This window comes from Monodon monoceros, unplaced genomic scaffold (assembly GCF_005190385.1).
Source record: "Monodon monoceros isolate NGI ecotype Baffin Bay Population unplaced genomic scaffold, NGI_Narwhal_1 Super_Scaffold_18, whole genome shotgun sequence".
In the NCBI taxonomy this organism is placed as follows: Eukaryota; Metazoa; Chordata; class Mammalia; order Artiodactyla; family Monodontidae; genus Monodon; species Monodon monoceros.
Genome location: NW_021703774.1, coordinates 29,536,399 through 29,561,242, shown reverse-complemented (window position 1 = coordinate 29,561,242; position 24,844 = coordinate 29,536,399). Strand labels below are relative to the sequence as shown.

General features: G+C 37.3%; 1 protein-coding gene across 1 annotated transcript in view; it reads right to left on the bottom strand.

The window, feature by feature from the left end:
* FH (fumarate hydratase) overlaps positions 1 to 1,579 on the bottom strand; it is a 42,682-nt gene extending 41,103 nt beyond the window's left edge. Inside the window, exon 1 of the mRNA XM_029230269.1 lies at positions 1,408 to 1,579. Coding sequence (XP_029086102.1) covers positions 1,408 to 1,539 — 132 coding nt within the window. The 5' untranslated portion in view covers positions 1,540 to 1,579. The remainder of the gene's footprint in view (positions 1 to 1,407) is intronic.
* Positions 1,580 to 24,844: the final 23,265 nt, after the last annotated feature.

Genomic DNA, 24,844 nt, shown 5'->3' with positions numbered 1-24,844 from the left:
TTTATTTCTTAACACTAGCAACAAGAAAAACTTTTAATAAAATCAACTCAGAGATTTTGGAGCTGAGATTAGAGGGCAAAAGATGTATTTAGGATTATATAAAAAAAATCTATCCTCATCTGATGTTAGCTAACATTACAACATTAAAAGCAACGCAATGCTATTTTTTTGACATTGACAGCGGGATAGAGTCAGTTCTCCAGCCTTCTATTCCCTTTTACAAAACACTAAATAAGTGAAAAACAAATTTTTAAAAGGCTCTAAAGTGCACTAAAATTATTCAAGCAGGGAGTTGCAGAAATATAAAGCACCCCTGATTTCGCAGTTTCAAGTACAGTGATGTCATCAAATTATCTTACAGTTTATAGCCCAGAAAAATGTCTTGGGCCTTTGAAATACCTTAGATGGAAGCATTCATTTAATAAGCACTCACCATATCCCAAACTCAAAGTACTTTCACAGGGGCAATCTTGATGAGTATTTGTAATTATTTTCATTTTACCGGCAGACACTGAGGACAAATATTACCTGCTCCAAATCCCAACTCTGAGTAGCAGACTAGGGTCTGAAATCACATCTCTCTCAATGAAAGCTCATACAGCAGTGAAGAGTGCAGAATGTAAGTCTTCCTAAACTAGCATTTATTTCTCAAACTTTTCCTGATAATACACATGTGAGCATACGTATTTAATGCTTGTTGAAGCCCAGATTACCGAAGGTGACACTCTAAAGTGCAAAAGGGCTCATGTAAGTCAGGGTGTCATAACCTGAAATTGGACCTTTAAGTTCCTTGCAGGTCTTTCTCAATAAAAAGTGCTGATTCAGCTGTAGTTATGTTATGGTCCATGCAATTTCCTCCAACGTACTTCAGGACACTCTGCCCCCGTTTCACATTTCAGGGTTTATACAAAAGTTAAGTGGGGAAAACCAGCCTAACAAGCTAAATGGCCAATTTCATGAAAAGTAAAATCTCTTAGGTTCACAAGACCTTTCAACCCGCCTGGAGGCCTAAGAACAGTTCCCTGCAGAGCTGTGACCCCAGAAGCTAGCTCAGAGGGGCTGGATCCAGCTGGGCCCATCAAAGGCAGAAGCGGAGCGGCCCCCTCCGGACACCGTCCCATTCCGGCGCCGCCCCCTCTTCACACCGTCCACCCCAGCACCGTTCCGAGGGCAGCCGCCGCGGGCAGGGGCGAAGCAGTGAGCGCGGCTGGGGCGGGGTCGGGGAGGCCCGACAGGGCTCTCGCCAACAGCTGCCGCCCCTCCCGGGCGCTCCCCCGGCGGAGGAGGCGCCCCGGGCCGGCAGCGAAGTTCCAACACGCAGCCGAGTATCGGGACCTTAGGGCCGGCAGGCGGGAGGCCTGAAGGTCATCGCGGGGCGGCCACGGCGGTTGGGCGGCACGAGCTCACCATTCGAACGACGTTCGGAGGCCGAAGCAGCAGGAGGGCCGCGCCAGCCGGGCCGGGGCCAGGGCGGGGGTCGGAAGCTGGAGCGCACGAGAGGAAACGCGAACGCGCGAGGAGCCGTAGCGCGCGATCCATAGCGCGGCGGTCCGGGTAGAACTTCCGGGGGATATGGCCACGCCTCCGCACCGGCTGTCAGTACCAGTCCCCTCCACGGTCCTCACTCATATCCAATCAACGGCTTCAAAGACGAGCTTGTGGGGCGGGACCAGTGGCCAATGGCCAATGAAGCGTGAGGGGCGGGCTTAACTTCCTCACTGTAGAGCCCTGGGATTCCTGGAAAACGAATGATGGGAAAGGGGGTTCGTGGTGTGCTTGAACCAGTGTTTATTTGGTTTGGTTTGGTTTTACTGTGTTACTGTGCCTAACAGAGAGGTATTAGCTAATGAGTCAGTATTTGGTTGGTGGCGTAGCCTAGAGAGGAGAATTTACTTATTCATTTATCTACCATGTAAACATTACATTTTCTATTTGCTCTTTTTTCATCTGTTCCAGATTACCTCTTAAGTACAGAAATTTTAGAAAACAAAGTATAGAGAATGAAATCATAATTATCCATAAAAAGCCAACACTAATTACTCAGTTCGTTTAACTTGTTGTTTTGAGGTCTGTACAGTTTCCTTTCTCTTCTTAGTAGGTACTCTAGGAACTCTTTTTTTAAATGTAATGGGGAATATGTCCGTAATCATAGGTGATTTCGGAATTTTAATTTTTTGCATACAGGTTCTCCAAGTCTTTTGCATTGATAACATATGTTTTCAGATTAAAGGCATGTTGTTTTTATAGATGATGATAGGAAAGCAGGAACAGATATAAAATTGCATAGGAACCACAATTTTTTCTCTCGTTTCTTCTTTGAACTGCTTGGAACCAGATGACAGTTAATCAAGAAAGAGAACCATTGGATGATGTCCAGAAGTCAAAAGTCCAGGACCTGCAGAGCCAAGCTTCTTAGAGTTAGTCTCTGTAAAACCTCTAGGTAACACTGTTTGTTATTTTGTGGCTTACGAACTTGACTCGTATATATTTAAAATTTGAAAATTTAAATGAAAGAGCATAATAGTTGAACTACCATCTAAACATTCCAGAACCACCCCCCTCACCTCTTTGTATCTCAGTATCTCCTCCCTCTGTCAAACAAACCAAGATTTATTTAGAAGTTAGAAGCTCAGAATAAAAAAAATTCAGAGTAAAAGACAGTGGAATGGTTTTAGAAAACAATGAACCGTCCATCCCATATGGTTATGCTTTCCACCATTAAAAGACAGACAACACTGAATAAGACAGCACACCAAAGTTTAGTGTGAAGGTAGTATTGTTAGCGCTGTCATCGGTTTGACAGAAAACTACAGAAACAAGCACTTACTAATAATTACTCTCATTTCCTAGGAAATGCTAGCATTTTGATATATTTGCTTCATACCCTTTGTAAAATAAAATAAATTACTAATAATGGAGTGGCATTTTCTTCCCCATCTTCCCAGAAACTGTCATTATTTTGATATAATATTCACCAGTGTATTTTTTGGTTTGCATATTGGTATGCAAACAACAGTTTTTAAAAATTTACAGTTTTACTGTTCTATAACCGGATTCTGTTTTTAACATCTAGCCATGATGTTTTTACTTAATAGTATTCCATCACATGAATTTAGCACATTTTATTTATGACATTTTCTTAATAATCTTTTAACTTAACAGTATTTCATTGAATGAATGTAAAACTTTTTATTTATACAGTTTTTAATGAAGGGTAATTTTTTGCTGTTATACACAATGCTCCAATGATTTCTTTATAGGTAGTCTCTCTTCATTGGGAACATCACTCTTTATTTCTGTTACTTGTTATTTTAAATTCTTTTAAATATTGTTTTCTATGCCAGTTTTATAGTGGTTATTTGCCTGATGTATGTTTCTCATTTTATTTTAGATAATTCTGTTTCATTTTATTTTGAGTGTATCTTCTGTTTCCACCATACATTTTAACTTAAAATGTTAACTGACAGACGTTTTATACATGGGCTATTTTAATCCCTTTTAACAATCACCTATTGATACGTATTATGATCTAGAAAATTTTCTAGCACTTATATGTATTAATTCTTTTAACATTGAGAACAACCCTATGAGGTAGGTCCTATTATTATTCCTATTTATAGAAGAGAAAATTGATGCCCAGTATCATCCAACTAACCCACAATCTTAACTATTTTGCAAGCACATAGTGGGATTTTTTTTTGTATCGTTATTAATATTTCTCAGGAAATGGAGCTTGGCACTGCAGAATGATTAAAAATAATTTAAAAAAATAAATAAATGGGTGTGGCAAAATTTATTTTCCAACAGCAATATCTCCCATCCCATCTGCTTTTCTACAGTGTGACTTTTTCACAGGTGAGTCTAAATAGTATATTCCCCTTTAATTTAGGCTGGTCTTATGACTCACTGATAACAAATAGAATCTGAGTGCTGCTGAAGATAGGTCAGAAAAGGCTGTGCTACTTCCCCATGAGTCTTTTGAGACACTTACCCTGTGCTAAGTCAGCCACCATGTAAAAAGTTTGACTGCCCTAAGACAGTTGTGCTGGAGAGGCCACAGGCAGGCATTCTAGTCAACAGCTTAGCTGAGCTCACAGCTGGCACCCAGCATCAATTCTCAGCCATGTGAGTGAGCTGTCTTGGATATCCAGCCCAGATGGACTCACATAACTAAAACTGTTACCCAACTGGACTTGTGTCTTCTTGCCTGTGCACAGTAAAGCCAATCTACTGACAACGGGTTGTGGTGAAGGGAAGTGCAGCATTTATTGCAGGCACCAAGCAAGCAAGGAGTATGGGCAGCTAATGCTCAAACCCCCCGAACTCCCTGATGGGTTTCAGGGAAGGGGTTTTAAAGGGGAGATGAGGGAGAGGAGTCACAGAGAATTGTGCATGATCAGCTCATGCACAATTCCCTGATTGATTGATGGTGAGGTAACAGGGTGGTGTCACAGGGATTAACATTATCAATCCTCAGGCTCCAGCATGTCTTGGAACTACATGCTGATGGTCATCATGCCATTAGCTTCTTCCATCTGGTGGTGGTTTTAGTATCTGTAAAACAACTCAGGAATGTGCATCAGATACTGCTATCTATACCCTTCAGAGAAGAACTAAAGATTCTGCTATATGCCTGATTTATTGTTCAAATTGTCACCAGTTCTCCTAGCTCAACTACTATTTTTTGTTACTACATGTTCACATTCTTTCAATCATTAATTCTTGAGCCAGACTTTTGCAACTCAGGGGAACCTGGAACACTAAAGCTTTTCTAAAACAAGAGGCAGGTGGAGAACATTGGTAGCGCTTCTGTCCCAGAAAGGTCACATAGGGTCCTGCTTGGTTACAAATCCACAGATAGAACAGGTTCCAGACTAGATGATCTCACTGTTGTAGTTTTATCTCTCTTATGTTATCTTCATTCTTCCCTTTTCTTTGTGTAGGCTTCATCTTCAGATTTTGACAAGATGGCTACAGCAATTCCAAACCTTGAATCTGCATGTAATAACTTTCAGTGAAAGAGGGTCTCTCCAGAAACAGTCCCCCAAAAATAAGAAAGAACTTTCCCAGAAGACTTTAGCAACCTTCTCTTCCTATATTTTTTAGCTCTTGTTCTTTTCTTCAGTATTCTTTCTTAGCTTTCTGCAACAAAAATATTAAATGGTATAAAACTTAGATTACAAATTAAATCTTTTGTTCCACATTCATAGCATTATGTCCCATTTTCAGAATTTCAGCTGATTTTGACTGCCACACTCAAGGGACTTGCTTAGGTTTAAATTCAGGCTAGACTTAAGGTTGCTAATGTGGTTATAGTTGTACTATGTTACTAATGTTTACATTTATTCTTCATTTTCATTTCCATTCAAAGTCTCTGCCTACTTCAGGAAGAGCAAGACCAATTTACATTTATTCTTTATATAAGGAGTCATATGTGTAGCTCCCTGCTCACTGGAACCCTGTTTACAATTTATCCCAGGGGTATTTGGTTGCCTTTTACTGGGTTGGCACACTGTGTCACTAAGCCCAATAAGCCAGCTCTACCTTGTTTGCTGTTCCTCTTAATTTCTGGGGATATTGCACACTGGCTTTATAGAACTTATAAAATTAATTTTTAAAAAGTTGCAACTAGTTTCTCTAGCCCTCTTGGACCCATCTTTCTCACCTTATTAATTTCCTGTGACTTCTGGTGAGCCTACTTCTCAAAGTAGAGAATAGGTAGCCATTTCAAGGAGTTTGTCAGGGAAGGGGCCCACTTCATTTCACATTTCCCATGACAATTTGTGTTTTCTAGAGATCAAATAATGGCTCAATATATGTCAACTCCTTTTTTCCTTGTTATTTTGAAAGTGCTTTTTTGATTATTAATTTCTTCCTATTTTCTTTTGGTTTATTTTGTATTTCCTTTTTTTCACCACAACTTCCTGACTTAAGTCTAGTTCAGAGTTTCTGCAAGGGTGTGATATAAACCAATATTGCCACCTGTACATGGCCCAGGAATGCAACATTAAGTAACATTGGCCATTATCCCATTTTCGATCTCTATTTTGTAAGAAAGAGTCTTTTAGGTGTATGTGCAAATGTTTATTTTATACTTCTCCAACACTTGCTAATATCTCTTGTAAAAACAGAGGGAAAGCCTTTGGCTAAAGTTCATCCACAGGTGAAGAATTCAGCTACAATTTAGAATTTATTTGTATTTTTCCCTTCTATTTATCAATGAACCTGATTTCCCCTCTCCAGCAGCAGTATAATGTTACATTTTATATAAATAAAATGTACATAAGATGAAACAAAACTTTAAGTATATTGTGACGGTGCTATACAAATGACTGAAATTTGGGAAACATTGACTTAGTTAATTTATTTTTGTTACTTAATAATGAAAATGTAATGTAAGTGCCTTTAAATTAATAGTTGACACTATACATCTTCATTTTAGGATGCAAGCTTTTATCTATGCAAAATACGTTTTTATTTTGCTTAGAGATTTGTGTGCATGGTTTTTTAATTCTTTTTTTTTTTTTTACCTTGAACTTTGTCTGATGACAATATTGACCTGCTTTATTCTTGTTGATATTTGCATGGTTTGTTTGAGTTTCTCTTTGACTTTGCTTTCTGTTCAAGTTATGGAACTTGATGTCCTGCCATGAAGGCCAAATGAACAATGCAGTGGTTTTCTCTTTCCTTTGTTCTAAATCTAAACACCTTGTTGACAAAATTTATAGTAAGTTTCTATGCTTATCAGTTAAAATATTCTCATTATCCTATAATAATAATAGAGGACTATATATAATAATGTATAATAAATAAAAACTCTGAAGATTCTAATTTAAGATACCTCCCAACCTGGGAGATTACTAGGGTATTTCTTAGAAAAAATTTAGTAGAAAGGTTGGAATATATGGCTGTAAAAGTCTACAGAAAGTAGAGCAAATATTCAAAGAGAAGGAAAATGTGAGAGAGAAGTTAATTGGAGGAACAGTTCAGTATGTCCAACATCTGAATAATGTTGGAAAACAAAGAGGAAGAAACTATTAAACAAATTCAAGAAAATATTTTAGAACGAGCAGAAATGAGTTTTCAGAGTAAAGCTGTTAAAATAGAAGTGGAGGCAGGTTAAAATTTTTGTTTATTTGAGAAAAACTCGATTATAACAGGGCAGCATCAAACCAGAAGTGGTTAGGAGCAATCTGCCGGTAGAAGCCAGGACAAAGACTTACATAGAGAAAGTGCAGAAGCAAAGGAAATGATCTGATTAGCTATAGCTTAAAGCCAGTTGGCTGTTTGTGATTGGTTATTCTTCGCTTTCACTTTCTTAACCTTGAAGAACTTACAGGCTTAGGTTTTGGTTTGCTTATATAGGCCACAAAAGCATTAGAGCCACTTAGGTCTAATGGTTGCCTTGTGTAATTAGTTTAACAAAGTCCACTAGTGCCAGAACAATGGGGAACACAGGCCAGAATCCGTCATGTCATCAATAAATGTAACAACACTGGGAGCAGAGAGAAGAGCTTCTAGAGAGAAAAATAAGTCACGATCGAAGGATTAGGAATCTTCATGACTTCTCAACAGCAACATTGGAAATTAGAGAATAGCTGACTGATGTCTTCAAATTGTTGGAGGAAAATCATTTCCAACTTAATATTCTATATCTAGCCAAATCAAATGTGAGGATGGAATAAAAATATTTTCACATAGACAAGGTCTCAAAAAACTTACTTACCACTTACTCTTTTTCAGAAAATCCTTGGAGAAAGGGCTTCACCAAAAATAGGGAGTAAACCAAGAAAGGGGAAGTCATGGGCTTCAAGAAGTAGAGTCTCCAACACATCTGATAGATATTTAAAATCCCTAGATGAGGGTATGACAGCTTGCACTTAACACAGAGAGCAACCATCCCAGATTGAAGCAAATTAGAGCATCCAGGAGCTATTTCTTCAAGAATATAAAATATCTAAAACCCTTGAATGTATTCATAAGAGATTTAGATAAATGGGGGAGATTTTGGAGATTGAATTTATGATGTTCTTGAAAATTCAGCAAAGAAAAAGGTATCATTTTTAAATTGAGAAATAAAAATAGTTGTATTTTTCAGGAAAGTAAACATCATTATTAAATTTGACAGGCCATAGTTATAATAAATTAAATGTTAAATATCAATCTAACCAAACTGTTGATGTAACAATACTGATAGAGAAATGGAAAGAGTATAGGTGCTGGGAGAAAAGAAAAGGTGGTGAAAAACATTAATCCTCATCTTCAATGATAGGAAGTCATGATCTAAAACCAGGAATTAAAACAACCAAAAAGTCATAACATTGCATGTTATTTAGAGATACGGATATATATACCCTGGAGTTGGAAGTGATGGTTCTGTGCAGGGACAAATGGCAGAGAGATAAAGAGGATGATGACCGTTTATGTTGGCTATCTTGTAGAATTTTTTGATTTTTAAAACTATGTGGATGTACAGTAACTTTGAAAAACACTAAAATTAACAACCAAAAATAAATAAATAAATATAAAACTAAGCAACTCTCTCTCCATTCCCTAAGAAAAATAAAGAAAAAAAATCTACTAATGTGCTGGATTCCACACCCCATCTAGGACATTGCACCTTTAATTTTCCACTCTTCTTCCTACATCATCAGTTTATTTCTCTTTATTGGACCACTGCCATAAACTAATGCTGTAAACTTGCTGTATTATCGCCCATGTTTAAAAGCAAAACCAAACAAAACTGCCTCAACTTGCATCCCACTTCAACTACCTCTCCATTTCTAGGGCATATTTGCTCACCATCTACACTTCGCCTCTGATTCTCTCTTCAGTTTACTAGAGACTGCCTTCAGTTCACATCACTCCACTGATACTGCTTTTGTCAAGTTCACCAATGACCATCAAGTTGCAAATCCAATGGATAGTGTCCGATATTTTCAGCAGCAGTGATGCAATTGACACTCCTTCCATTTGGAAATATTTCTTTCCTGATCTTTGCAGTATTGAATGTCCCCCTCTTCCCTTATCTAATTGGCTAGTCCTTCATGCTATTCTTTGCTAGCTCCTCACTTGAAGATGAGGAAGTGCCTCAGGGCTCAGTCTTAGATTATCTTTCCTTTTTCTTCTGTTAAAAAAATTTTTTTAGTGGACCTCAAGTAGAGAGGGTTAAGTTAACCACACTCCTAACTTTATGGCACATTATAGAGTATAAGGTCCATTATTAATTTATTTTAATATTTATTTCCTTTTCTATTCATCCACTACAACTTTTTTCTTTTCAGACCTAAACACGCAGAGCCAGCCCTGCAAAGACAGAAGACATAGAGCTGTAAGTGCCAAAGACCTGGTGAAATGAATAAATAATTATTGAGCAAGCTGAGTTCATCTCAACTTCAACAGTATAACAATGAGGAAAACAACAGAGCAAATATTGTATTAATCTCTTCTAAATTTTAATTTTTAATAAACTTTTATTGTTCCCAACAATGCAGATTTTTAAAACTTATAAATATATGTAGAGAAAAGTGGAAACATTCAGTGTCTTCTGTAAAGTAAAGCATACTGTAAAGTATGCTCTGCTTGGGTCATTCTGTTGGAGAAGGACCTGATTTAGGGATTAACAAATAATCAAATCCCAATGAGGATGAAATGCTGCTGCTCCTGACACAACAGTTACCCCATAAATCCCTAGCTTGTCCCACAGCCTCACATTCTTCAGGCTCAGAGGAGGGAGAAAACAAATTCATTAATTCCTTCTTTCCCTCAAGAAAACCTTCCATAGAAAAAGGGTGTGGTCATCTTTAAGTTTCCTGAGGCCCCTCTGAGGCAACTCTTTCTACCTGACATTTAGGAAGAATAGAAAGACAAGTAGCCGTGGTCAAAATTGTAGCTTTGTAATAGTTAAACTTTGTTCAAGCTTTTGATGCCCTTTCTCTTATCAGACACCCAAGGCCCTCATGCCATCCTTCAATTTATAAAGTTATTGACTATGTTACTCTACTCAGATCTGTTTCCTCCTGCCCAACCTCAAGCAAAAAGTTATCTCTTTCGTTCTCCTCCAACCCAAAGAACATCAAATCCACATTATTCAGGTGTTATGAAATGTAGCTACTTTATAATTCAAATTTCATTTAGTTTTGTATTTTCAAAAAGAGAAAAAAAGGAAAAGGCAAGATGAGACTTGAAAATTGTCACCTAACTGGAGAAACAGTCAAATAATACTGACTCTCCCTGTTACAGGGACTGGGGAAATTCCTGGGAGACAATAATACAAAGCAATTTTACTTGTTCTACTGAGAGTGAACTGAGACAAGAGCTGGGACTTGCTACCAAAGTAATAATGATCATTACCTATCAGTCCACTAGCATGTTGCTTATAGGCTGCATAGAACCACATGATTCATTATTAATCTCTTATCTACTTGCTTGATGCGTGTTTCTTTGGCTCAGACCTGGAAAGTTACTTGATCCACCTCATTAATGATCTAGAAACATCATAGAATAACAGTTATCAGCATCCTCATAGTTAATCTCAATGTCATAAAACATTGTTTTAACTAGATCATTTGTGAAGTGGGTCAACAATACGTCATACAGAAGAGTTAGGTTTTGAAATTTTTAAATGATTTTTTAAAATAATTAAAGCAGTCAGAATGTTACTCAGGTAATAATATACTACCAGATGTGCTTTTTGAGTAGAAGAGAAAGTTTACAGTTACCAAGCAGAGAATTATATGTAAACTTCAGGCTATCTTATTTGTGACTGATCTGCCAATGAGTACTTCCATAAGAATTTGTCTTTCAGATGAATAACGTTCAAAATGGGCACATCAAGTGTTGTGGAAAAAAACTCCTAGGCTGAAAGAGAGCAAATAGTTGAAGATAACTAGTTTAGTCTCGTAAGGGACATATAGACATCAAGGGAACACCTATTTCAGAAACAGACCTCACTAATTCTACACATTAAATGAGTGGGAAATCACCCGCAGGCACTCGGCAGAAGCAGAAATACTAAGGCAATATACTGATATCTAAAGCTTCGAACTACTGCAGCCCTTTTTCTTTTTTTAAGTCATCATTTCTTTTTTTATTGAAGTATAATTCATTTACAGTGTAGTGTTAATTTCTGCTGTACAGCAAAGTGATTCAGTTATACATATATATTATTTTTCATAGTCTTTTCCTTTACTATTTATTACAGGATATTGAATATAGTTCCCTGTGCTATACAGTAGGACCTTGTTGTACAGTAGTTTGTATCTGCTAATCCCAAACTCCTAATTTATCCCCCTCCCACCCCCTTTCCCCTTTGGTAACCATAAATTTGTTTTCTATGTCTGTGAGTCTGTTTTGTAAATAAGTTCATTTGTATCATATTTTAGATCCCACATATAAGTGATATCATATGGTATTTGTCTTTCTCTTTCTGACTTACTTCACTTAGTATGATAATCTCAAGGTCCATTCATGTTGCTGCAAATGGCATTGTTCGTTCTTTTTTATGGCTGAGTACTATATATATATATATATATATATATATATATATATATATATATATATATATCCATTCATCTGTTGATGGACATTTAGGTTGCTTCCATGTCTTGGATATTGTAAATAGTGCTGTTATAAATATTAGGGTGCATGTATCTTTTTGAGCTATGGTCTTCTCTGCATATATACCCAGGAGTGGGATTGCTGGACCATATGGCAACTCTAGTTTTTTGAGGAACCTCCATACTGTCTTCTATAGTGGCTGCAGCAATTTACATTCCCACCAACAGTGTAGGCGAGTTCACTTTTCTCCGTACCCTCTCCAGCATTTATTATTTGTAGATTTTTAATGATGGCCATTCTGATTGGAGTGATTTCTGCTGTACAGCAAAGTGATTCAGTTATACATATATATTATTTTTCATATTCTTTTCCGTTACTGTTTATTACAGGATATTGAATATAGTTCCCTGTGCTATACAGTAGAAGTGAGGTGATATCTCATTGTAGTTTTGCTTTACATTTCTCTAATAATTAGTGATGTTTAACATCTTTTCATGTGCTGGTTGGCCACCTGTATGTTTGGAGAAATGTCTATTTGGGTCTTATGCCCATTTTTAAAAATTGGTTTGTTTGTTTATTTGGTATTGAGTTGTATGAGTTGTTTGTATATTTTTGAAATTAAGCCCTGGTTTGTCACATTGTTTGCAAATATTTTCTCGTATTCCATAGGTTGTCTTATCGTTTTGTTTCCTTTGCTGTGCAAAAGCTTTAAAGTTTGATTTGATCACATTTGTTTATTTTCATTTTTTTTCTATTGCCTTGGGAGACTGACCTAAGAAAACATTGCTATGATTTATGTCAGAGAATGTTTTGCCTATATTCTCTTCTAGGAGTTTTATGGTGTCATGTCTTATATTTAAGTCTTTAAGCCATTTTGACTTTATTTTTGTGCCTGGTATGAAAGAGTGTTCTAATTTCATTGATTTATTTGTGGCTGTCCAGGTTTCCCAGCACCACTTGCTGAAGAGATTGTCTTTTCTCCGTTGTATACTCTTGCTTCCTTTGTCATAGATCAATTGACCGTAGGTCAGTCGGTTTATTTCTGGGCTCTCTATCATGTTCCATTGATCTGTATGTGTGTTTTTGTGCCAATACCACATTGTTTTGTTTACTGTAGCTTGTAGTGTTGTCTGAAGTCTGGGAGGGTTACACCTCCAGGTTTGTTCTTTTTCCTCAGGTTTGTCCTTTCTGTGCTTTGAAAATTCTGGGTCTTTTATGTTTCCATAAAAATTTTAGGATTACTTTTTCTAGTTCTGTGAAAAATGTTTTGGGTAATTTGATAGGGATAGCATTAAGTCTGTAGATTGCTTTGGGTAGCATGGTCATTTTAACAATGTTAATTCTTCCAATTCAAAAGCATGGGATATCTTTCCATTTCTTTGAATCATCTTCAATTTCCTTTATCAATGTTTTATACTTCTCAGCATATAAGTCTTTCACCTCCTTGGTCAGGTTTATTCCTATGTATTTTATTTTTTGATGCGATTTTAAAAAGGATCTTTTTTACATTCTCTTTCTGATATTTCATTGTTAGTGTAAAGAAATGCAACTGACTTCTGTATGTTAATCTTGTATCCTGCTACCTTGCTGAATCTTTTTATCAGTTCTATTAGTTTTTGTGCAGACTCTTTAGGGTTTTCTATATATAGAATCATGTCATCTGCATATAATGACAATTCTACTGCTTCCCTTCCAATTTGGATACATTTTCTTTCTTTTTCTTGTCCAATTGCTGTGGCTGGGACTTCCAATACCATGTTGAATAGAAGTGGTGAGAGTGGGCAGCCTTGTCTTGTTCCAGATTTTAGGGGGAACACTTTCAACTTTTCACCATTGAGTATTATGTTGGCTGTGGGTTTGTCATAAATAGCTTTTATTATATTGAGATATGTTCCCTCTTATACCCACTTTAGTAAGAGTTTTTATCATGATGGATGTTGAGTTTTATCAAGTGCTTTCTCTGCATCTATTGAGATAATCATGTGGTTTTTGTCTTTTCTTTTGTTGATGTGGTATATTATGTTGATTGATTTGCATATGTTGAACCATCCTTGTGACCCTGGAATGAATCCAACTTGATCATGGTGTATAACCCCTTTTATGTGTCATTGGATTTGGTTTGATAATATTGAGGATTTTTACATCTGTATTAATCAAAGATATTGGCCTGTAATTATATTATTTGGTATTGTCTTTGTCAGGTTTTGGTATCAGGGTGATGGTGGCTTCATAGAATGACTTTGGGAGTGTTCCCTCTTCTTCAATCTTTTGGTAGAGTATGAGAAGGGTCAGTATAATTTCTTCTTTGTATGCTTGGTAGAATTCCTCAGTGAAGCCATCTGGTCCTAGACTTTTGTTTGCAGGGAGTTTTTGTTTTGTTTTGTTTTGTTTTTAACATATTCTATTTCCCTTCTAGTGATTGGTCTGTTCAAATTATCTCTTCCTTCTTGATTCAGTTTTGGTGGGCTGTATGTTTCTAGAAAATTGTCCATGAAGTAATGGTTGTCCAATTTGTTGGCATATAATTGTTAATAGTGTTCTCTTGTGGGTTTTATTGTATTTCTTCAGTACCTGTTGTTATTTCTCCTCTTTCATTTCTTATTTTGTTTATCTGGGTCCTGTTTTCTTCTTGGTGAGCCTGGCTAGATGGTTTGTCAATTTCTTTACCCTTTCAAGACCAGGTCTTGGTTTTATTGATTTTTTTCCATTTTTTTAAATCTCTATTTTGCTTATTTCCTCTCTGAACTTTATTAGGTCCTTCCATTTCCTGACTCTAGGTTTTATTTGTTCTTTTTCTAAATTCTTTCAGGTGGTAGTTTAGATTGTTTGTTAGAGATTTTTCTTGTTTTTTGAGGAAAGCCTCTATCACTGTGAACCTCCCACTTAGGACTGCTTTTGCTGGATCCCATAGATTTTGTATGGTTGTATTTTCATTGTCATTTGTCTTGAAGTATTTTTCAATTTACTCTTTTATTTTATTGTTGACCCATTGCTTTTTTTAGTACCGTGTTTTTTAGTCCCTGTGTAATTTGGTTTTTTTCCCCCTCTTTTCTCTTTCTGTGATTGATTTCTAGTTTCATGCCAGTGTGGTCAGAAAGGATGCTTGAAATAATTTCTATCCTCTTAAATTTGTTGAGGCTTGTTTTTTGTCCTAGTTTGTGGTCTATTTGAGAGAATGTTCCATGTGCAATTGAAAAGAATGTGTATTCTGGGCTTTTTTCTTTCTGATTTTTTTTTATTTTTCTAAATTTCATTTATTTATTTGTTTGTTTGTTTATTTTTATACAGCAGGTTCTTATTAGTTATCTATTTTATACATATTAGTATATATATGTCAATCCCAATCTCCCAATTCACCCCACCACCACAACCCCCACCCCCTGCTTTCCCCCCTTGGTGTCCATATGTTTGTTCTCTACATCTGTGTCTTTATTTCTGCCTTGCAAATTGGTTTGTCTGTGCCCTTTTTCTAGATTCCCCATATATGTGTCAATATACGATATTTGTTTTCCTCTTTCTGACTAACTTCACTCTGTATCACAGTCTCTAGATCCATCCATGTCTCTACAAATGACCCAATTTCATTCCTTTTTATGGCTGACTAATATTCCATTGTATATATGTACCACATCTTCTTTATCCATTAATCTGTCAGTGGGCATTTAGATTGCTTCCATGACCTGGCTATTGTAAATAGTGCTGCAATGAATATTGGGGTGCATGTGTCTTTTTGAATTATGTTTTCCTCTGGGTATATACCAAGTAGTGGGATTGCTCGGTCATATGGTAATTCTATTTTTAGTTTCTTAAGGAATCTCCATACTGTTCTCCATAGTGGCTATATCAAGTTATATTCCCACCAACAGTGTAAGACGGTTCCCTTTTCCCCACATTCTCTCCAGAATTTGTTGTTTGTAGATTTTCTGATGATGCTCATGCTAATTGGTGTGAAGTGATACCTCATTGTAGCTTTGATTTGCATTTCTCTAATGATTAGTGATGTTGAGCATCTTTTCGTGTATCTCTTGGCCATCTGTATATCTTCTTTGGAGAAATGTCTATTTAGGTCTTCTGCCCATTTTTGGATTGGATTGTTTGTTTTTTTGATATTGAGCTGCATGAGCTGCTTGTAAATTTTGGAGATTAATCCTTTGTCCATTGATTCATTTGCAAATATTTTCTCCCATTCCGAGGGTTGTCTTTTCATATTATCATTTCCTTTGCTGTGCAAAAGTTTTTCAGTTACTTAGGTCCCATTTGTTTATTTTTGTTTTAATTTCCATTACTCTAGGAGGTGGGTCAAAAAAAATCTTGCTGTGATTAATGTCAAAGAGTGTTCTTCCTGTGTTTTCCTCTAAAAGTTTTATAGTGTCCAGTCTTACATTTAGGTCTTTAATCCATTTGGAGTTTATTTTTGTGTATGGGGTTAGGGAGTGTTCTAATTTCATTTTTTTACATGTAGCTGTCCAGTTTACCCATCACCACTTATTGAAGAGCCTGTCTTTTCTCCATTGTGTCTCCTTGCCTCCTTTGTCATAGATTAGTTGACCATAGGTGTGTCAGTTTATCTCCGGGCTTTCTATCCTGTTCCATTGATCTATATTTCTGTTTTTGTGCCAGTACGATATTGTCTAGATTATTGTTGCTTTGTAGTATAGTCTGAAGTCAGGGAGTCTGATTCCTCCAGCTCCACTTTTTTCCCTCAAGATTGCTTTGGCTATATGGGGTCTTTGTACCTCTATACAAATTTTAAGATTTTTTGTTCTAGTTATGTAAAAAATGCCATTGGTAATTTGACAGGGATTGCATTGAATATGTAGATTCCTTTGTGGAGTATAGTCATTTTCACAATACTGATTCTTCCAATCCAAAAACATGGTATATCTCTCCATCTGTTTGTGTCATCTCTGATTTCTTTCATCAGTGTCTTATAGTTTTCTGAGTATAGGTCTTTTACCTCATTATGTTGGTTTATTCCTAAGTATTTTATTCTTTTTGTTGCAGTGGTGAATGGGATTGTTTCCTTAATTTCTCTTTCTGATCTTTCATTGTTAGTGTATAGGAATGCAAGAGATTTATGTGCATTCATTTTGTATCCTGCAACTTTACCAAATTCATGATTAGCTCTAGTAGTTTTCTGGTGGCATCTTTAGGGTTTTTTATGTATAGTATCATGTCATTTGCAAACAGTGACAGTTTTACTTCTTTTCCAATTTGTGTTCCTTTTATTTCTTTTTCTTCTCTGATTGCCATGACTAGGACTTCCAAAACTATGTTGAATAGTAGTGGTGAGAGTGGACATCCTTGTCTCGTTCCAAATTTTAGAAGAAATTCTTTCAGTTTTTCACCATTGAGAATGATATTTGCTGTGGGTTTGTCATATATGGCCTTTATTATGTTGAGGTAGGTTCCCTCTATGCCCACTTTCTGGAGTTTTTATCATAAATGTGTGTTGAATTTTGTCAAAAGCTTTTTCTGCATCTATTGGGATGATCATATTGCTTTTATTCTGAGATGAGGTGTTAAAGTCCCCAAGAATTATTTGTTGATAATTTTGTTTCCTTGTTTGTTTGTTACTGTCTATTTCCTCTTTTGGCTGTTGGCATTTGCCTTATGTATTGAGGTGCTCCTATTTTGGGTGCATAGATATTTACAGTTGTTATATCTTCTTCTTGGATTGATCCCTTGATCATTATGTAGGGTCCTTCCTTTGTCTTGTAACATTATTTTAAAGTCTATTTTATCTGATATGAGTATTGCTACTCCAGCTTTTTTTGACTTGTATTTGCGTGGAATATCTTTTCCCATCCCCTCACTTTCAGTCTGTTTGTGTCCCTAGATCTGAAGTGGGTCTATTGTTGGCAGCATATATATGGGTCTTGTTTTTGTATCCATTCAGCAAGCCTGTGTCTTTTGGTTGGAGCATTTAATCCATTCACTTTTAAGGTAATTATTGATATGTATGTTCCTATTACCATTTTCTTAATTGTTTTGAGTTTGTTTTTGTAGGCCCTTTTCTTCTCTTGTGTTTCCCACTTAGAGAAGTTCCTTTAGCATTTGTTGTAGAGCTGGTTTGGTGGTGCTGAATTCTCTTAGCTTTTGCTTGTCTGTAAAGCTTTTCATTCTCTGTTGAATCTGAATGAGATCCTTGTTGGGTGCCGTAATCTTGGTTGTAGCTTCTTCCTTTTCATCACTTTAAATATATCATGCCATTCCCTTCTGGCTTGTAGAGTTTCTCCTGAAAAATCAGCTGTTAACCTTATGCGAGTTCCCTTGTATGTTATTTTTCCCTTGTTGCTTTTAATAATTTTTCTTTGTCTTTAATGTTTGTCAATTTGACTGCTATGTGTCTCGGCATGTTTCTCCTTGGGTTTATCCTGCCTGGAACTCTCTGCACTTCCTGGACTTTGGTGGATATTTCCTTTCCCATGTTAGGGATGTTTTCGACTATAATCTCTTCAAATATTTTCTCAGGTCCTTTTTGTCTCTCTTCTCCTTCTGGGACCCCTCTAATGTGAATGTTGGTGCATTTAATGTTATACCAGAGATTTCTTAGGCTGTCTTCATTTCTTTTCATTCTTTTTTCTTTATTCTGTTCCATGGCATTGATTTCCCTCCATTCTCTTTTCCAGGTCACTTATCCATTCTCTGCCTTAGTTGTTCTGCTATTGATTCCTTCTAGTGTATTTTTCATTTCAGTTATTGTATTCTTCATCTCTGTTTATTTGTTGTTTAATTCTTCTAAGTCTTTGTTAAACATTTGTTGCATCTTCTCGATATTTGCCTCCATTCTTTTTCCAAGTTCTAGGATCATCTTCATTATCATTATTCTGAATTCTTTTTCTGGAAGGTTGCCTATCTCCACTTTATTTAGCTATTTTTCTGGGGTTTTATCTTATTGCTTCATCTGGTACATAGTCCTCTGCCTTTTCATTTTGTCTATCTTTCTGTGAATGTGGTTTTCTTTCCATGGGCTGCAGAACTGTAGTTCTTCTTGCTTCTGCTGTTTGCCCTCTGGTAGATGAGGCTATCTAAGAGGCTTGTGCAAGCTTCCTGATGGGAGGGACTGGTAGTGGGTAGAGCTGGCTGTTGCTCTGGTTGGCAGAGCTCAGGAAATCTTTAATCCACCTGCCTGCTGATGGGTGGGGCTAGGTTCCCTCCTTGTTGGTTGTTTGGCCTGAGGTGAACCATCACTGGAGGCTACAGGCTCTTTGGTGGGACTAATGGTGGACTCCAGGAGGGTTCATGCCAAGGAGTACTTCCCAGAACTTCTGCTGCCACTGTCCTTGTCCCTTCAGTGAGCCACAGCCACCCCCCGCCTCTGCAGGAGACCCTCCAACACTAGCAGCTAGGTCTCATTCAGTCTCCTACGGGGTCACTGCTCCTTTCCCTTGGGGCCTCATGCACACACTGTTTTGTGTGTGCCCTCCAAGCATGGAGTCTCTGTTTTCCCCAGTCCTGTTGAAGTCCTGCAATCAAATCCCGCTAGCCTTCAAAACCCAGTTTTCTGGGAATTCCTCCTCCTGTTGCCAGACCCCCAGGTTGGGAAGCCTGATGTGGGGCTTAGAACCTTCACTCTAGTGGGTGGACTTCTGTGGTATAATTGTTCTCCAGTTTGTGAGTCACCCATCCAGTGGTTATGGGATTTGATTTTATTGTGATTGCACCCCTCCTACCGTCTCATTGCAGCTTCTCCTTTGTCTTTGGATGTGGGTGTCTTTTTTGGTAAGTTCCAGTGTCTTCTTGTTGATGATTGTTCAGCAGTTAGTTGTGATTTTGGTGCTCTCACAAAATGGAGTCTCTGGTCTTTTTTGCATGTAATGTCCTGAAAATATCAAGTCTAACTGTTCTATTGTGTCTTTTAGGATCTCTGTTGCCTTACTGATTTTTTCTTGAAGATCTGTCCACTGATGTTAGTGGGGTGTAAAACTCTCCTAATATGATAATATTCCATTCAATTTCTCCCTTTATGTCTCTTAGTATTTGTTTTATGTATTTAGGTGTTCCTATATTGGCTGCATATATGTTAATGAGTGTAATAGCCTCTTATTGATCCCTTTATCATTATGTAGTGTCCTTCTTTATGTCCTTTGTTTTAAAGTCTATTTTGTCTGACATGACTTTTGCTACCCCCACTTTCTTGTCATTTCCATTTCATGAAATATCTTTTTCCATCTGCTTACTTTCAATCTGTGTGTCATTTGCCATAAGGACAGCAAGTTGTAGGCTCTTGTTTTATTATCCAATCTGCCATTCTGTTTTTTGATTGGAACATTTAATCCATTAACATTTAAGGTAAATTTGATTAGATTTGTATTTCTTCCCTTTTTAAACCTTATTTTCCAGTTGATTTTGTATTTTTTCTTTCTTCCTTTATTTTTCTTTTCGTTTTTCCTTTTGTGGTTTGATGGATTTCTTTTGCATTATGATTGTGTTCTCTGCTTTTTGATTTCTGTAAATCTATTGTATGTTTTTGATTTGTAGTTATCCTGTTTTTCAAGTATGTTAACCCATTACTATATGTACTTGCTTTAGACTGGTAGTCATATAGGCTCAAACACATTCTAAAAAATAAATCTACATTTTCTTAGCTCCCCAGCCCCACATTTGATGATTTTGATGTCCCCTTTCACATCTTCATGTTTATCCTTTTGCTGTTCATTCTAGTTATCCGCTCTTTCATAAGAATTTTTTTGCTTTTTTTTTTTTTTAACCTGTGTACTGGCTTATTTGAGTGATTTACATTCCAACTGTGATTTTCTCTTTCCTGTAGTTTCTTGCTTCTTTTCTATTTAGAGAAGAACTTTCAATATTTCTTTTAGGATAGGTTTAGTATTGCTGTATTCTTTTAGTTTTTGCTTATTTGAGAAATTTTTATCTTTTCTATTCTAAATGATAATCTTGCTGGTTAGAGTATCCTATGTTGCAAGTGTTTCCCTTTCAGTGCTTTGAATATATCTTGCTATTCCCTTCTGGCCTGCAAACTTTCTGTAGAGAAATTAGCTGATAGCCTTATGGGGCTTCTCTTGTAACTAACTCTTTGTTTTTCTCTTGCTGCCTTTAGAATCCTCTCTTTATATTTGACTTTTGCCATTTTAATTACAATGCATCTTGGTGTAGGTCTGTTTGGGCTCATCTTGTTTGGGACCCTGTGTGCTTCCTGTATCTGTTTCCTTCTTTAAGTTTGGGAAGTTTTCAGGCATAAGTTATTCAAATGCAGTTTTAATCCCTTCTTCTCTTTCTTCTCCTTCTGGGATCCCTATTATGTGTAGATTGGGACACTATATTATCCCATGGGTCTCGTATACTGCTTTCATTTTTTTTTTCATATGTCTTTGTGTCTTCTGTTCTTATTGCATGTTTTCTATTTTTTTTATCTTGCAGATCATTTATTCGTTCTTCTGCATTATTTAGTTTTGTATTTATTGCCTTTAGTGCAGCTTTCATTTTGGCAAATGAATTTTCTAATTTTAATTGTCTTCTCTTTATAGTTTCTAGTTCTTTTTTACAGTGATCTGCATTTCTATCGATAGCCTTTCTTAATTCCTTCAGTATTTCTGTTACCTCTTTTTTGAACTCAGGATCTAATAGACTAGAGAGTTCTGTTTCATTGTTTGTTTTTTCAGGGGAATTCTCTTGATTGTTTAACTGAGACTCGTTACTCTGCTTCTTCATTTTACTTATGTTTCTCTATGAATTTAGGAGAAGCAGTTATCTACTATGTTCTTGAAAGGCTGTTTTTACGTGGGAGCATCCCTGTGTAGCATGCATGAGTCTAATATTTTTTGTGTAAGAGCTATTTTTAGTATGAATGCCTGCCATATCTTTCCTCAGTGTGTGCTGCTCTTTATCCCTTTGATAGGTTGTGTGATTGGTGTTGTGGTGAACACAGCCTGCACTGGATGTTGAGTGGGGCCTCCTCTTTGTCTGTGGTTGTCACAGCCCTGTTGGGGGTAGGGTCTGCTCCCCAGTTGTTGGAACAGAAGATCCCATATCTGTTTCTCAGCTGCAGTGTGAGGTAGGTGGGACTGGAGCACTTTTGCCTGAAGAGGAGCCACTGAGTATTCCTCCCTAGGAGCCGTCCACTAGGAAGTGCACTCTGTGCACTCTGTGGTGTCTGTCACCCATTGTGCGGGCTCACAAAGTACATGGTTTTTGACACTGCCCTCAGCCCCACCTCAACCATGGGAATGCAGGTGATTGGCCTGGGTGTTCTTCAGACACTGTGCTCACAAAGCCACCAGTGCAGATTCATCAGTGCAGATTTGCTGAAGTTAGGCATCGGGACCACCACAGTTGTGCACTTATACCTGCCATGGGAGCTATGGAATCAGTCCAGTCCCCAGCTCTGCCTCTCCATGTGCCCACCTGCAAAGACTGCAGCTGCTATCACTGGACCCACCCCAGTTACGGGAGCACCAGTAATCCACTTGGATGTCCAGCAGGCACTGAGTTCACAAAGCTGCCACTGGTGGCATAAATCTGTGGATCACACAGCTGCTGACACATGGCTCAGATTTCAGCCCTTCTTTCTAAGTCATGCAGCCCCTGGGGATTGGCTCAGATTTCAGCTCTGCCTCTGCATGCGGTCAACCCACTGTTGCTTGCATACTCCTAGAGTTTGTAGAGGTGGAGCCATGCCCACTGTGAGCATGATGAGAATGAGGCTGCTATGGCAGGGCAGTGTCCCTGCTTCATGCTTGTGTTAACAGTGGGGCTTCTATGGTGGACCAGGGCCAGTCCTGTGTACACCTGTTGTTGCTGCTCAGACCACACTCCAGCCCCCTCAGGCTGTCTCCATGGAGCCAACCCCAATCCCCTCCCCAAGCCTGTCTGCTGAAGCCCAAATTTCAGTAGCCAGCTCCCGCACACCAGCAGACATGCATTTCAGTCTGGGGAGTGCCGGGAGGTGACCAGGACTGCCTGTGCTGGTCTTGCTCTGTTCTGCCTGCCACAATTCTGCTGCTGCACTCTCCTCTGAGCCTCTGAAGCTCCCTATGTATCCTGGCTGTTATCTCAGCTGTTGAAGGGTGTTCCTGGGAAATCCTCTTTCACAGCTCCCTCCCAGGGATGCGGGTCCCCTACCAATTCCTTTTATTCCCCCTTTCATTATACTTGATTACATGGTAATCTGTCTTGAAGCTTTGGTTGTATGAGATCTTCTGTCAACATTCAGTAGGTATTCTGTGAGAATTGTTCCACATGTAGATGTATTTCTGATGTATTTGTGGGAGGAGGTGAGTTCCACATCCTTCTATTCTGCCATCTTGATCTTCCTCCTGCAGTTTTTTTTTTTTTTAATTTTCAAAAAGAATTTTGAGCATTCAGTTTAAAATGCTTGTATGGAAATTAGATAACATGAGTACCTACTCCCCCCAAATAAATAACCATCAAAACAAACCCATAAGGGAAAAGGTTGATAACATTTGATATGTTAAAATTCAGAATATCTTTCCATCAAAACACATCATTAAGAAAGCAAAAAGGCAAGCTACAGAGTAGAAGAAGTTATTTGCAATATATAAAAAGAATAAAACTCATATCCAGTGTCAGTTAAAAAAAAAAAGACTACCCAAAAGAAAAATGAACACTATACAGAGGAAGAAAAGCAAATGTGAATGAACAGGAGAAAAGGTGCCCAACTTCATTAATAATCAAAGAATGCAAATTAAAATGACAGTGAGATACAGTACACACCCACCAGACCAGCAAAAACTAGATGTACTAACGAAGTACATGCTGATGAGGATGTAGCAGAAGAGAAATTTCTATACACTGTGTCAAGTAAAAGTTAGTATAATACTTTGGAACATAACTGTGGTTTATTTTGGAAAGTTAAAAATATGCATAACCAGTATGTAATTCCTATACATACTCATATGTATGTGCACTACATCGTATATACAAGGTTGGTCAAGCAGCAGCATTATTCAAAATATTAAAAAATTGGAAACACCCAAATATCCATCAGCAGTAGAATGGATACATGAAAACGAGTGAACTAGAACTCCATGGAATAACACAGATGGATCTTAAGAAGCATAATATTGAGAAAAAAAGCAAATTTCAAAGAAAAAACCCAACATAAATTCATTTACAGTAAAGTTTAAAATGAGGCAAAAGTGCAAACCTAAAGTATTTTAAGGATACTTGTATGAATGGTGGTTACCTCTGTGAAGGGGGTGGTGATCAGCAGCGAACACATGTAGACTTTTGGGGTTCTGGCAATGATTTTTTGTAGCCTGAGTGGTGAATACATGGGTGCTTGCTTTACAATAAGTTATTGTACTCTACACTTGTGTTTTATGTACTTTAGTTTTTTGCGTTACAGTCCACAATTTTAAAAAACAAATGAAACTGTTCTCTGTATGTTGGAATTCTTGAGTTTATGTTGTAAATGAAAAAATAGAGCGTGGAAAAGTATGTAAAATTGGCCACTACTTATGAAAAGGAAGGGAGGAGGAGGGAGGGAGGGAGAGAGAGAGAGAGAGAGAGAGAGTGCTGTTTACAGAAGAGTAGGGAAACCCAGACACCAAAACAGTGGATGTCTCTGGGCAGGAGAAATAGGTGGCCAAGGGACAGGATTAGAAGAAAAATGACTATTCACTGTATACCCTTTTGTGCCTCTTGTATTTCATACCATGTGAATGTAATATTACCTATTGTAAATAAATAAATAAAAATTCCTAACAACAACTTCTTCTAGCAACTCTAACCATACTTATCCACAAGGGTCACTATTGAATGATGTCTAACTCTAGTTCCTCACCAGGGAAAAACCGCTCTGAAGTCTGTCTGCCCTCACCAGGGAGAAAGCATCTTCACTTACGTTCTTACTTTATTTTGCACATCATGCTCCATTTTTAAGAAACCCTCAATTCAAAAATATGCACAAAAAATTTAAAATATGCTTTTAAAATGGGGTGAAAGAAGACAAAGAAGTGGAAAGATAATATGAAGCCATGAATGAATTTATAAAAAGCATAATATTAACCATCTCCCCTAGTGTTAATGCACAAATTAGATTCTAACGTTTCTAGCATTTGATGCAAAAAAAGACAATCCATGAGGACCATTTAACTGAAATTCCTGACCAGTCTTAATAACAAGAATAATCCACAGATCAATTATGAAACCATGCCATCTTCCTAAGACAAGTGTAAGATGCTCTGGGACATGAGACCAGGGAAGTATCATTCATGGTTAGTCGTGGGTGAAAATGAAAGTAAGAATATACAGTTTAGAAAAGGAAGAAGAAAAGCTGTAAAACTGTGCTTTAAAAATT